The sequence below is a fragment of the Chaetura pelagica genome, unplaced genomic scaffold (genome assembly GCF_000747805.2).
Source record: "Chaetura pelagica isolate M959 unplaced genomic scaffold, ChaPel_1.0 scaffold423, whole genome shotgun sequence".
Classification (NCBI taxonomy): domain Eukaryota; kingdom Metazoa; phylum Chordata; class Aves; order Apodiformes; family Apodidae; genus Chaetura; species Chaetura pelagica.
In genome coordinates, this window is record NW_009952686.1 from 1,009,386 (window position 1) to 1,021,576 (window position 12,191).

General features: G+C 51.4%; 1 protein-coding gene across 1 annotated transcript; it reads left to right on the top strand.

The window, feature by feature from the left end:
- The first annotated feature begins 3,629 nt into the window (after positions 1-3,629).
- On the top strand, positions 3,630-5,252 carry RFESD (Rieske (Fe-S) domain containing). The gene is made up of 4 exons (XM_009993783.1): positions 3,630-3,707; positions 4,451-4,631; positions 4,722-4,756; positions 4,971-5,252. The coding sequence occupies exons 1-4, from the start codon at positions 3,630-3,632 to the stop codon at positions 5,250-5,252; spliced, it is 576 nt and encodes a 191-aa protein (XP_009992085.1).
- Positions 5,253-12,191: the final 6,939 nt, after the last annotated feature.

Genomic DNA, 12,191 nt, shown 5'->3' on the forward strand with positions numbered 1-12,191 from the left:
TGGTTAAACAAGGCAAGAACTGCAGCAGCCCACCTGAAATGAAAGGGTCACAGCCAGTTGTTTCTAGTGCATTTAAACAACAGTAACCACACACACAGAGACACAAAACCAAAACGGCAAAAGAAAAACAAACAAACCCCCACAAACAAACAAAAAGAGGAAACAAACCAACAAACACAACCCCTGCTGTTTCTTGGACTGACTGGTTTTATTCCTGAATGAGGCACCACAAACTCCACCAAGTACAACCAAAATACTGGTGAGGCTTGGTGAGGGTTGCAAGGAAAAGAGGGTGAGGCAGCTTGCAGAGGAGCAGCCAACCTGCTGGTCCTGCTCTCCTCCCTGGCTGCCTTTGGCACGAGAACACACCAGAAAAAGAAGGAAAAAATATTCCCCGAGCTCAGCCAGTGCCAGGGGAAAAGACAGTGGGCACAGCTGTGCTTCCAAGGGTGCAGCTCTGTCTGCACCACAGTGCCTGCCTCTGCTGGGCTAACACAGGGTTAATACCAGGCTAACACAGGGTTAACACTTGGCTGCTACTGGGGTAACATCAGGTTAATACCGAGCTAACACAGGGTTAATGCTGGGCTAATACCAGGCTAACACTGGGTTAGTAGTAGGCTAAGACTGGGCAAACACCATGCTAACATAGGGGTAACACTCTGCTAACACCTGGTTAATACCAAGGCAAACACCAGCTTAACACTCAGCTAATACTGGGCTAACACCAGGTTAGTAGTGGCCTCATGCCAGGTTAACACAGGGCTAACACAGGGCTGATACTGGGCTAATTAATACTGGGCTAATGCCCAGCTTAGCTGATTAATACCAGGCTACTTAATACTGAACTACCAGTGGGGTAATGCCAGGCTAAGGCTGGGGGTGCTGGGCTGCAGCATCCCTTGTGGGTCATTCCCTGTGGATCATCCCTCATGGATCATCCCCTGTCAATCATCCCTTGTGGATCATCCCTTGTGGATCATTCCCTTTGGATCATCCCTGGGTCACCTCGGGCTCCATGCCTGGTGTGGAGGGGATTTTTTTCCTCTTTCCCCATAAAGGAGGGAAAGGAGTCAGAGCCAGGGTTGCAGCAATTAATTACTAGGGCTCATCAGCCCAGCTGGATCCTTTCCCTGCTCCCAAGCCTTGGCTGCTCCCAGCAGGTGGCACTTGGCTGCGGGGTCCCTCGGGAAAAGGCAGAGCAGAAAACCTCTGGAGAAAACATTAGCAAAAAAACCAACAACCAACAAACAACAGCAGAAAATCAACATGAAGTGTGTGTGGGAATAACCTTTCCTCTTTCATGGCTGGGAAGTTTTTGGTCCCACTGGTAGGTGCTGTGGTGGTAGCTCAGGGTTCTGCTGCGGCACCCAGGGCGGGGGGTTCTGTGGGATTTTGTGTCTTGTGTGAGTGGAGGGTTTTAACATGGTCATCAGCCTGGAAAAAAATGAACAAACCAACAAAAGAAAACAGGAGCAATGCAAACTGGTCATAGTTTCACCTTGGAGGGTGATGGAGAGTGATGGAGAGTGAGCTTTCCAAGGAGCTCTGAGAGCACAGGCAGAGAAACTACCAGTTCTCTGTGCTTTGGAGAGGCAGGTGCTGCTTGTCAGCTCAGCCATCTTCCTGATCCATGCTTGACATCCATGGCTGCTCAAAGAAAGGGAGGAGAAAGCAGGCCTTTCATTCTTCCACTCTTTCATTCTGTCATTCCTCTGGGCCCAGCTGTGGAGGGAGGGGGGGTCCAGGTGGTACCAAGGCGGGGGCTGAGGTGGTGATGAGGAGGTGGCATCAGGTGAAAACCACCCTGGGGGTTTGTTGCCCTTCCCTCATGCTGGGTCCTGCCTCAAGTTCAGAGGATCTTTTGGACACTTTTAAGTCTCAGCTGGACAAGGTGCTGGGCCCGTGACTGTGCCAATAAAGGTTGGACCAGCTGCTCCTCAAGGTCCCTTCCAACCTGGTATTCTGTGATTCTCTGATGCTGTGACTGCACTAGGAAGCAAACTGCAGCTTTTGGGCTTTCACTGCCTTCTGGGCTGCTCCAGGCTGAAGCCTCTTGTGTTGTGCTCCTGCTTTGCAGGTGCACGTTCACTTCATGGAAGGGAAGGGATAGACCTGCAGGAACAGGGTCTATCACAGGTCCTTTGTGACGAGGAGCCCTTAACTGCCCCTTCTTCTGCCACCACGCGTGTCACACACCCAGCAGCACTTCACCAGGGCACGTTGCCTCAAGGGGTTTGTTTTGTTTTTTTTTTTAGTTCTGGAGGACTTCTGATGTGACAGAGCAGCTCTTCCTCTGCAGCTGGTTGCAGATAAGCACGCAAGACCTGGCTGAGATGGAGCAGTTGGCTCCTGATTGCTTACGCCAGTGAGGGCACGTGGGGTCCAGAGTCGTGCTGACAGTCTGAGCTACATCTGGGGTGCCTGGATAAGCTGCACGTGCAAAATCCAGGCTGGCTGTAGAAATGAGCAGGAGGTTTAGGTGCTGAGTGTTACTTTTAACACTGGTCTGGACACACTGGAGAGTGTCTGTGTGGATGTACGTAGATACAGGTGTGTGCATGTGCATGTACATGGATATGCAGCTTCTTAGAGTTTGTCTTCATGACAGTTTTTTCTAATAACAGGCTTCTGCCTTTTAAGATTTTGGCCAATTTGGAAAGTTTACAGGCAGAGTCAGCAAAAAGGTGACAGTAGAAATGTGTGGATTTCCTGCTCTGGGTCTTGTGGCTGGTTTCCTACACACTGTACTTATTTTCTAACAAAAATGCTTATTTGTGCATTTTTTTATGAGTGCCCTGTTGGATGGCCCTGCCTCTGACAGTGACATTTCACTTTCTAGCTAAGTCTGGGTGGAGGTTCCTGAGAAATGGGACAGCAGGGGGTCAGTCCTTACAGGTAACACTCAGCCTTGAGGATGCTGCACCCCTGTTGACACCTGCCTGCTGCTCTAAGGGCTCCTCAGGAAGCTGCCATTGCTGGTCCCCAGCAAACACCTGCTGCAGGAGCAGGGCTCACTGTGGCATCTCACAGAACCACAGGATTTTTTGAGTTGGAAAGGACCCTGAAGATGATCAAGTTCCACCCCCCTGCACAGGCAGGGACACCTCCCACCAGCCCAGGCTGCTCCAAGCCCCATCCAACCTGCCCTTGGACACCTCCAGGGATGGGGCAGCCACAGCTTCTCTGGGCAACCTGTTCCAGTGTCTCACTGCCTTCACACTGAAGAATTTCTGCTTGATCTCTAACCTAAATCTCTCCTATTTCACCTTAAAACCGTTCCCCCTCCTCCTCTCTCTGCAAGCCCCTGTAAAAGCCCCTCCCCAGCTTTCCTGTAGCCCCTTCAGGCACTGGAAGGTCTCTATGAGGTCCCCCCAGAGTACTCTCTGTTTCAGGATGAACACCCCCAACTCCCTCATCCTGTCCTCATCAGAGAGCTGCTCCAGCCCTCGTGGCACGGGCTGGAGGGGAGGCAGGAGGAGCCTGGAGCCCTCCTGTTATCAGGCCAGCCCCAGCACTTCCCTGCTACTTATCAGGCCCAGCAGAACCTCCTCAGCAGGCTGCACCTCCCGGGGCTGCGACACAGGGGGGACACGTATCAGGTGCCACCAGCACCACCAGGACAGGCCATGCTGGACCTCCTCATCCTGGGCCTCCACTTCTTCATCTGCTTCCTCATCTTCCTCGCCATCTGGCGCGGACCTCGGGTAAGGGGCAGCTCCTGGTGGGTCTGCATCCCCCTCCCTGCACCCGCAGCCCCGGGGCCTCCACCAGCCTTTCTTTTCAGCCTGAACTGTCAGAGGGAGGGAGGGCAGTGAAGTTGGGCTGGAAACTGGGAGGGAAACATCACGGGAAGGCAGTTTTTGGGGTAAAAACTGCATCGTTCCTTGGCTGGGAGAGGAAGAGGTTGTTGGACGTTGGAAATAGCCAAGAGGAGGAAGGGAAAGCCAGGCAAAATTTGGTTAAAAGGCCAGGCAGAATACAGCTTCCCAATAAGCAATGGGATTTTTTTCCCCTTGTGCAGATGATATTTCAGTTTCACCAGCTTCCATCCGTTGGCATTTCTAGCCATAATATTATTTAAGGGCTATGGGATTGAAAAGTGCTGCTGTTTTCCCACTGCATATTTGGCAAGTAGTGCCCTGGTGTGTTTTTGCACAGGGCTGCTGGTGGTTAAACGTGCAGAGTAAGGGGATAGTGATTTAGGATTTATCTTGCCCCAGGTATCAGGTTTGCAGCAGCTGGTTTTCCCAGTCCCGGTTCCGTTGGTGAACGCGCCGGCCAAACATTATCACCAAACTCCTGCACTTTGCCTTGTGTGCGTGTTGATAGCCTCATCCTGAAGCTTCTGCTCCTTCCCCCTTGCTTGTTAGATACTTCCACATGTGAAAATCCCAACAGAAACTGCTTTGCCAATGGCTTTCTGAATTGTTTTTACGATTATCTCAAGGATGCGGATTTGCGCAGCTCAAGCAGAGGAGCAGCCGACACGGGGCCGGATGGCCTGATATTAATTGGCCAAGAAGATGACATAAAGAAGTCCCAAAGACTGACAGCCAAAGTCAACGGCAGAGAAATAGTTGTTTTCTACCACGAAGGGAAATTTCACGCTCTGGACTCTCGCTGCTACCGTAAGAGATTTGCACATATGATCATAATGTTGCCATCATTAAGCTTAAAAGCTGCCACATAAATTAACACTCTGTTCTACCACGTTTCAGATGAAGGAGGCCCCTTGTGTCTTGGAGAAATAGAGGTATGTATCAAAATAAAAACACTGTAAGTGCATAGGCTTGTTTGAAATTTTCCGTGCTTAGTGTTTTTATCTGAACATGCTGTCGAAAAAGGGATCCACACCCTGAACAACACACAGTTATACAGCCAAGTCACCAGGCATGTCCTTTGGCCTGGAGGGTCTTCCAGGAGAAGAACCAGGAGCTGATGACTTGCAATTGTTTCTCCTTTTGCAGGACATCAATGGCCAAGCATGTGTTGTTTGTCCTTGGCATAACTATGTAATTACCCTGGAAACAGGAGAAGGATTATATGAAGGAATAAACCCTTCGGAGCCATCACCAACCCCGAAGTGGCAATCAAAAGGAGTCAAACAAAGGACTCACAAAGTCACAATAGACAATGGGAACGTTTATGTCAGTCCTCCAGATTTGTCTGTAAGCTTTGACTCCGATTATTTCGCAGATAAGTACAAAAACAGTGGTGCTTCAGCCATGGGGAAACAAAGCAGCTCATGAGCAGCACGGGAAGTTGTGCCCAGAAAGCAGAATCCCAGTGAATGCCACAAGGAAGAACCACTGGCATGAAACTAAAGAGCACTGTGGCCACAAAGATTGGCTCCAGGCTAAATCCTGGTGTTAATGTGGTGTTGAAGCATTGAAAGACATAGACTTGAGTAAGATAAGAAGCTCTGCATTGTCAGAAATGTGACAGATCTTGTGCCAATTGTTTTTTTGCACTTGCATTTCTAAAACACTTACCTGCAGCAGAGTGCTTCATCCTACTTGATACTTTAGAAATCCTGTTTTGCAAGAACTGTTTTAGATGGGGATATAGAATATTACTGCTCACCAAACATGACATAGGTTAAGTTAAATAGTGGGGTATAAAGGTTATGTTTTATATACTTAACAGTTTATAATGCCTTCAGGATAAATAACATGGAATTTTTTAGCTGTTTAGATATGTAAGCAATCTCTGGATGCTTATTAAGTGCCACAAAGATAAGTGCAAAACTTCATCATGTTTCAGTGATCTTCTTCATGTCTATTTGTGTATTACTACTATGATTCCATAGAAGTATTAATTTTCCTCCTCCTCATTGAGCTACTTATGGTAATTCATCACATCATGGGACAAGCATTTGTTATGTATGGCTTGCTCCTCCTGATTCTGTTGGATAAGAAAGTATAAAGGTATAAAAAACTGATACATAAAGCAGTGGTTCTTGCTTGTTTTCATTTATTGTAAGCAAATGTTTATACTCTCCTTTGGAAAAAAGCACCTGCTTTTAGCTTAGAACCAAAAGTTGTGTTTCTTTGTGTGAATTCACTGTGTAGTATCAGTTTTGCTGAGACAAACCCCCTGGGAAAGTTTCTCCTGCCCAACCTGTGGAGTCCAGAGTGCATAGGCACTGAGCAAATGCTCAGCGTCCTCTTGGACAGTTGCAGTGCTTCAGGGTGTGTTTTTGGGTGATTTGTCAGCCTTTTGCAGAGTTTGGTCATAATGAGGCTCTGTTTGAGGTTGCCTGGTCAGTGGGTTTCTCTCCTACATGCAGCAGGCTGTCTGGCCTTGCATGTCTGTGGGAGGTCAGAGGGTCTGTGTCAGCACCACTGCTCACAGGCATGCACTTAAAAGTGGTGGGGAGGTATCAGAAGAAAACACCTGTGCCTGATGGATCAGAGAGTCATGGAATCATGGAATGTTTTGTGTTGAAAGGGATCCTAAAGATCACCTAGATCCACCCCCTGCATGGGCAGGGACACCTCCCACCATTCCAGGCTGCTCCAAGCCCCATCCAACCTGCCCTTCAACACCCCCAGGGATGGGGCAGCCACAGCTTCTCTGGGCAACCTGGGCCAGGGTCTCAGCAAATAATTTGTCCCTCAGGTCTCATCTCAATCTCCCCTCCTCCAGTTTTAACCCCTTCCCCCTTGTCCCCTCCCTGCCCTTATCCAAATTCCCTCCCCATCTTTCCTGGTGCAACTTCACCTGGGGACCCTTCACAGGCTCCTGGTGTTTAACATAAAACAGGCCCCCACCGTGTCATCCCTCTGCCTGAGGAGCCACTCAAAGGTTTGTGAAGAATGAATCCTGCTCATGGAATCACTGCCAAGGCCTCTCACACATCTCCCCCCTCCTTCCCATCCAGGGAGATGGAACAGGGCAGGGTGGAGGGCAGGGTGCCCAACAGCCAGCAGAGCTCAGATGCTGATGTCCAAGGGGAGGGACTGAGTTTCCAGAAGAAGCAGGTCTTGCCCTTTGTGAGATCTTTCTGGGTGAAGTGGCACTTGGCAGGTCCATGTCTGAGAACCAACCCCAGCTGTGTCCTGTCCTGCTGGACACGTGTGACTCTCACCTGCTGAGATGAGACCTTGGCACAACACTCTGTGGTGCCTGGGAATGGTTCCTGGTCACAGGCTTCTTTTTATTTGCATTAAGAGGAGCTAAGGGACATGGCTACGTGTCCCTTACACACACATCTTACACACCCTTTCTCTGTAAATAAAGCTCTAGCTCCAGGCTGTAGCACATAGTGGGTGGGAGATGAAGTGTCTGCAAGATCATGTCTTCATTCAGATGTCCATCCTTTTCAGAGCTTGATAATCCTGGTTCCAACACAGAAACCTCAGGGAGCAGCTCTGCTCTGGAGCCAGGCTGGGAGAGTTGGGGTGTTGAGCCTGGAGAAGAGAAGGCTCCAGGGAGACCTGAGAGCAGCTTCCAGTGCCTGAAGGGGCTCCAGGAAAGCTGGGGAGGGGCTTGGGACAAGGGCAGGGAGGGATGGGAGCAGGGGGAAGGGTTTCCAGCTGGCAGAGGGAGCTGGAGCTGAGATGGGAGGGAGAAATTCTGTGCTGTGAGGGTGGGGAGAGCCTGGCCCAGGTTGCCCAGGGAAGCTGTGGCTGCCCCATCCCTGGGGGTGTTGAAGGGCAGGTTGGATGGGGCTTGGAGCAGCCTGGGCTGGTGGGAGGTGTCCCTGCCATGCAGGGGTGGGACTGGGTGATCTTTGAGGTTACTTCCAAACCAAACTATTGTATGATTCTGTGATTCTAATTCAGGGTATTGCAGCAGCTGAAAATCAGTTCTATTTTTCATGGGGACATGACCCAACAATACTTTCTGATGTGGTACCTTCATCTGATCTTAGTGAGAAAAAAACAAGTTCTGTACCTCACAGGACCAACCTGTGGGCTCTGCAGGAGCAGGGTGGGTGGTTTGAGGGTGGTTTGGGTGGTTTGAGGCACCTCTCCCTGCAGAATTCACGTGCGGGGCCGCTCGGTCTTAAGCGCTTATCCAGGGGATCATGAAGTGGATTAAAGCAGCCCAGGACTTTCAAAACACACTGAACCTGCTGCCATCCCTGCCCCCAAACTGCAGCAGTGTGCCTGGCTGAGGTGGTCCCGTGCACCCCGAGGGACCCCCAGGCAGCAGAGACCCCTGGGGAGGTTTTATCGGCGCGTCCGGCCGGGTTGTCCCAGAAGGGACTTTTCCCACCCCTCTGTGGGGGGACACACCTGCCCTGCCCTGTCCCTGACCTTGTCCTTGTTCCATGCCCAGGTCTCCCTGCAGCTCAGCAGGCCCAGACAACAAGCCCCAGAGCAGAAGCAGGGCAGGTGGGCTGGGGATGGTGGTCTCTGCGTGACACGATGGTCCGTGCCCACCCTGGGGGTGAGGGCTTTAACCTTCTGACACTGCAGCATGAATTTGTACAAACTGCTTGTTTTGTTCAGGTTCTTGTTGGTTTGGTGGTGGTGTTGGTTGTTTTTTTTTAACCTCTCACCTGCCTTCTAATGCCATTAATAACCCAATGAGATCAGAGTGGCTTGGTGCTGCAGCTACACCTGGGGATACTTCCCACTGCTGAGCTGTGTCTCCTGCTGCAGCACTTTATGATGCTCCAGCCCTTCCCTGCAGCAGCCTGGGGCAGGTAAGCAGGAGATCCCCTCCTGCATCACCAGTAAGGTTGGAGGGCTGTCCTTCCCCTGGACTCCTGCAGCACCAGAGCTGGCTCCTGGCAGTCCACAGCTCACCCCCCAGCTGCTGGCATCCTAACACAGCTCAGCAGCTGCTTCCACAGCTCAGTTCTGCTACAAGCTGGATCTGGTTTTGATTCTTAAAGTGCCACTTTTCTCTCTCTGTCTCCTCCCATCAAATAGTTTTCCATAATTTTTACTCAACATTGGACTAATGTCACACTGCAGTAACACCAGGGAAAAAAAATGGTAGATGTTAATGAGTGGCCAGGAGCACAAAACATTTTTAAGAGCTTTCCTCAGAAACTCAGATAAGAAACTACATAACTGGGTCTGGGGTCTGGTGAGATGCTGGTGTCTGTGACAGAGAATGAGACCAAGGGACACGTGGATGAACACAGTCTGTTGGGAAGGTGTTGGAGGGGGTCCAGCTAAGTCCAGCATCACTGGCATTTGGAGGAAGGGCAGCAATTATGCCAATAAAAGAGGTCGTGTGGGCATAATAATCCTGTTGCATTTTCCAAAAGCCTTTGAGAAGCTTTTTGTAAAGCTTATTAAACCCTGCAAAGAAAACAAGGTGCCACAAGATTGGACAAGAGGTTGGTTTTGGGGTTTGAAAGCTGGTGTAAGAAGAGGAAGTGAAGAACAGGGCTTGGCAGTCGCTCTCCAGGAGGGAATTCGTGGAGTCAGGGGCTCATTCAGGCTGGAAGGGATGTCTGGAGGTCACCTAACCAGCCTCCCCTCCAAGCATCCCTAACGAGCTCAGGCTGTGCAGGGACCTTCCCAGCGACGCCTTGAACACCCCCAGGGTGGTGATTCCACAGCTCTCCACAAATTCCACGGGGATACGTGCTGGTTTTCCTTGATGCCCTCACCAGTGACCTCTGGAAAGCAGCCAGCAGTGAAATCTCTGGGGCTGAAGGGATGAGGTGGCCCAGAGCACCTCTGAAACTGGGTCAACATCAAGACATGGTTCTGGCAGAGCTGTACTGGGAAATATTGGTGCCCCTGAGCACTGTTCTCCTCCTGTCCTCCTCACAGGCAGGTTTTGTTGGTTAGGATGTGGCAGATGCCTGCAGCAACAGAGCAACCCCTTGTGTTGGATGGTGCTTTGTCTGTGCAGGTCTTGCAGCAGCAGATCAGCTCCAGCAAAGCCCAAGCCTGGCACAGGTTGTGTTTTGTTCCATCAGGAGCAAAAAAAAATACTGCTTTCACCTGGAGCCACCTTCTATCTTTAAAAAAAAAACCCCAAACAACCACATGGAGCAAAGTGTCCTCTCGTGGACCTGAAGCTCCTGGTACCACCATCAGTGCCAGCTCAGCTAACAAGTTGGCTGGGCAACAACTTGGAATTCAATCCCTTCACTCTCCTGGAATAGTGTTTGTCACAGCTGAGCCAGTGCAAGTAAGGGCACAGCTTCCACAAGGGGGAAAAGAAACAATTCCTCCTCCTGGCCTTGGCTCCTCGGAAAACATCACCCCCCTCCTGCCAGGGAAGGCTGGCTGCTGGATTTCCCACTGCTGTGCCTGAAGAGCTTCCACAGGAGCCATCTGAAGCAAAACAACAGTGTCCCAGTGTGAAATGCAGGGGGCCAGACGTGCCCCTGTGCCCTCAGCCCAGGCAAAAGGGCCCCTTTCCTGCAGTTCTGCCCCCCGTGCCAGCGAGCAGGGCGGAAATGTTTGCTGATCATCGGATATCGGGTCCCCGGGCTGCCAAGCAGGGAGCAGTCCAGCAGTGCCAGCAATCCCCTCTAATCCTCTTCCCCCTGTTAAACAATCTCTCTGTGGCTTCCCCTTGCAGTGCCCACAATTGCAAAAGGGGCAATTAATAGTGGGTTGTGTGTGATGGTTTGAAAGGGGGTGGTGAAGCCCCTGGGGAGGGGGCTGTGGGCCTGTGCTCACAGGACAGACAGCACTTTCACCCAATTCCATGGAATCACAGAATCATTACAATTGGAAGGGACCCCAAAGCCCATCCAGTCCCACCCCTGCATGGCAGGGACACCTCCCACCATTCCAGGCTGCTCCAAGCCCCATCCAACCTGCCCTTCAACACCCCCAGGGATGGGGCAGCCACAGCTTCCCTGGGCAACCTGGGCCAGGGTCTCACCACCCTCCCAGCCAAGAATTTCTTCCTAATATCCCATCTCAATCTCCCCTCTTTCAGCTGGAAACCCTTCCCCCTGCTCCCATCCCTCCCTGCCCTTGTCCCAAGCCCCTCCCCAGCTTTCCTGGAGCCCCTTCAGGCACTGCAAGCTGCTCTCAGGTCTCCCTGGAGCCTTCTCTTCTCCAGGCTCAACACCCCAACTCTCCCAGCCTGGCTCCAGAGCAGAGCTGCTCCAGCCCTCCCAGCATCTCCGGGGCCTCCTCTGGCCTCTCTCCAACAGCTCCATGTCCCTCCTGTGCTGGGGACCCCAGCCTGGCCCCAGCCCTGCAGGGGGTCTCAGCAGAGCAGAGCAGAGGGGACAATCCCCTCCCTGGCCCTGCTGGTCACACTGCTGGGGATGCAGCCCAGGACACGGGTGGGTGCTGGACTCCAGCACACACTGGGGGCTCATGTCCAGCTTCTCATCTCCTCCCACCCCAGCTCCTTCTCCTCAGGGCTGCTCTCCAGCCATTCTCCCCCAGCCTGTGTTTGTGCCTGGGGTTGTGCTGACCCAGGGGCAGGACCCCACGAGGTTGGCACTGCCCACCTGTCCAGGTGCTTTCCAAGCCAAGTGCTCCTGGAGCAGAGCAGCCCCTTGGACGTGCTGATCCCAAGGTGAATCCCACATCCCAGCACCTGCTCCAGGAAGGAGTGTGAGGACAACAAGTGTTTTCTGAGACCACCTCTGCTGGGACCCTGCCCGTCCCAGTCCACAGCCACACTAATTGGAGCTTGTGCTAATTGGGTCGCTGCTCTCTAGGGCTGCCTTGTTTACCAGCCCCGTGGTTTTGTTTTTCCTGGTGCCACAGCTCTGTGTGTGTGTGTGCATGGAAATGTGTCTCTGTGCGTATTTATTGGTTCTGTTTATTAGCCTGCACGAGGTTATGCTCACTGGTGCTGGAAATGGCTTCACCCTCAAGGTTTTCCTCATTTTTCACCATCTAGCCCACTGCAAGTTCAGATTTAGGGGTCCCAGGGTGAATTTCAGCCCAGAAATTCAGACACCCAGGGTTTGGAACTGCTGAGGATTTGGACGTGGAGCACAGGGGGTCACGTTCATTTGGGGGGGATGGAAAAAAAATAAATCACAGGTAATTTTGGGGGAAAAAAAAAACAAACCACCCAGTGCTTTTCTCTGACTGCCCACTTTTTTTTTTTTTTAAAAAAAGCACCTAAGAAACATGGATTGAAACTCCTTTTGGGGGTGGGGACAAAAGCAAATCCTCACTTTTCTTTTTAAGTTTTCTAAAACACTGGAATGGGATAAAATGTGGGGGGAAAAAAACCCCAAATTGCAGTGACTTATCTGTTGTTCTTTTATTTTATGGTGGTTTGGGGTG

Coding starts and splice junctions, on each gene's coding strand:
- RFESD (XM_009993783.1), top strand. CDS start 3,630: ATGCTGGACCTCCTCATCCTGGGCCTCCACTTCTTCATCTGCTTCCTC. Junction 4,632..4,721: donor TCTGGACTCTCGCTGCTACC/GTAAGAGATTTG, acceptor ACCACGTTTCAG/ATGAAGGAGGCCCCTTGTGT. Junction 4,757..4,970: donor TGTGTCTTGGAGAAATAGAG/GTATGTATCAAA, acceptor CTCCTTTTGCAG/GACATCAATGGCCAAGCATG.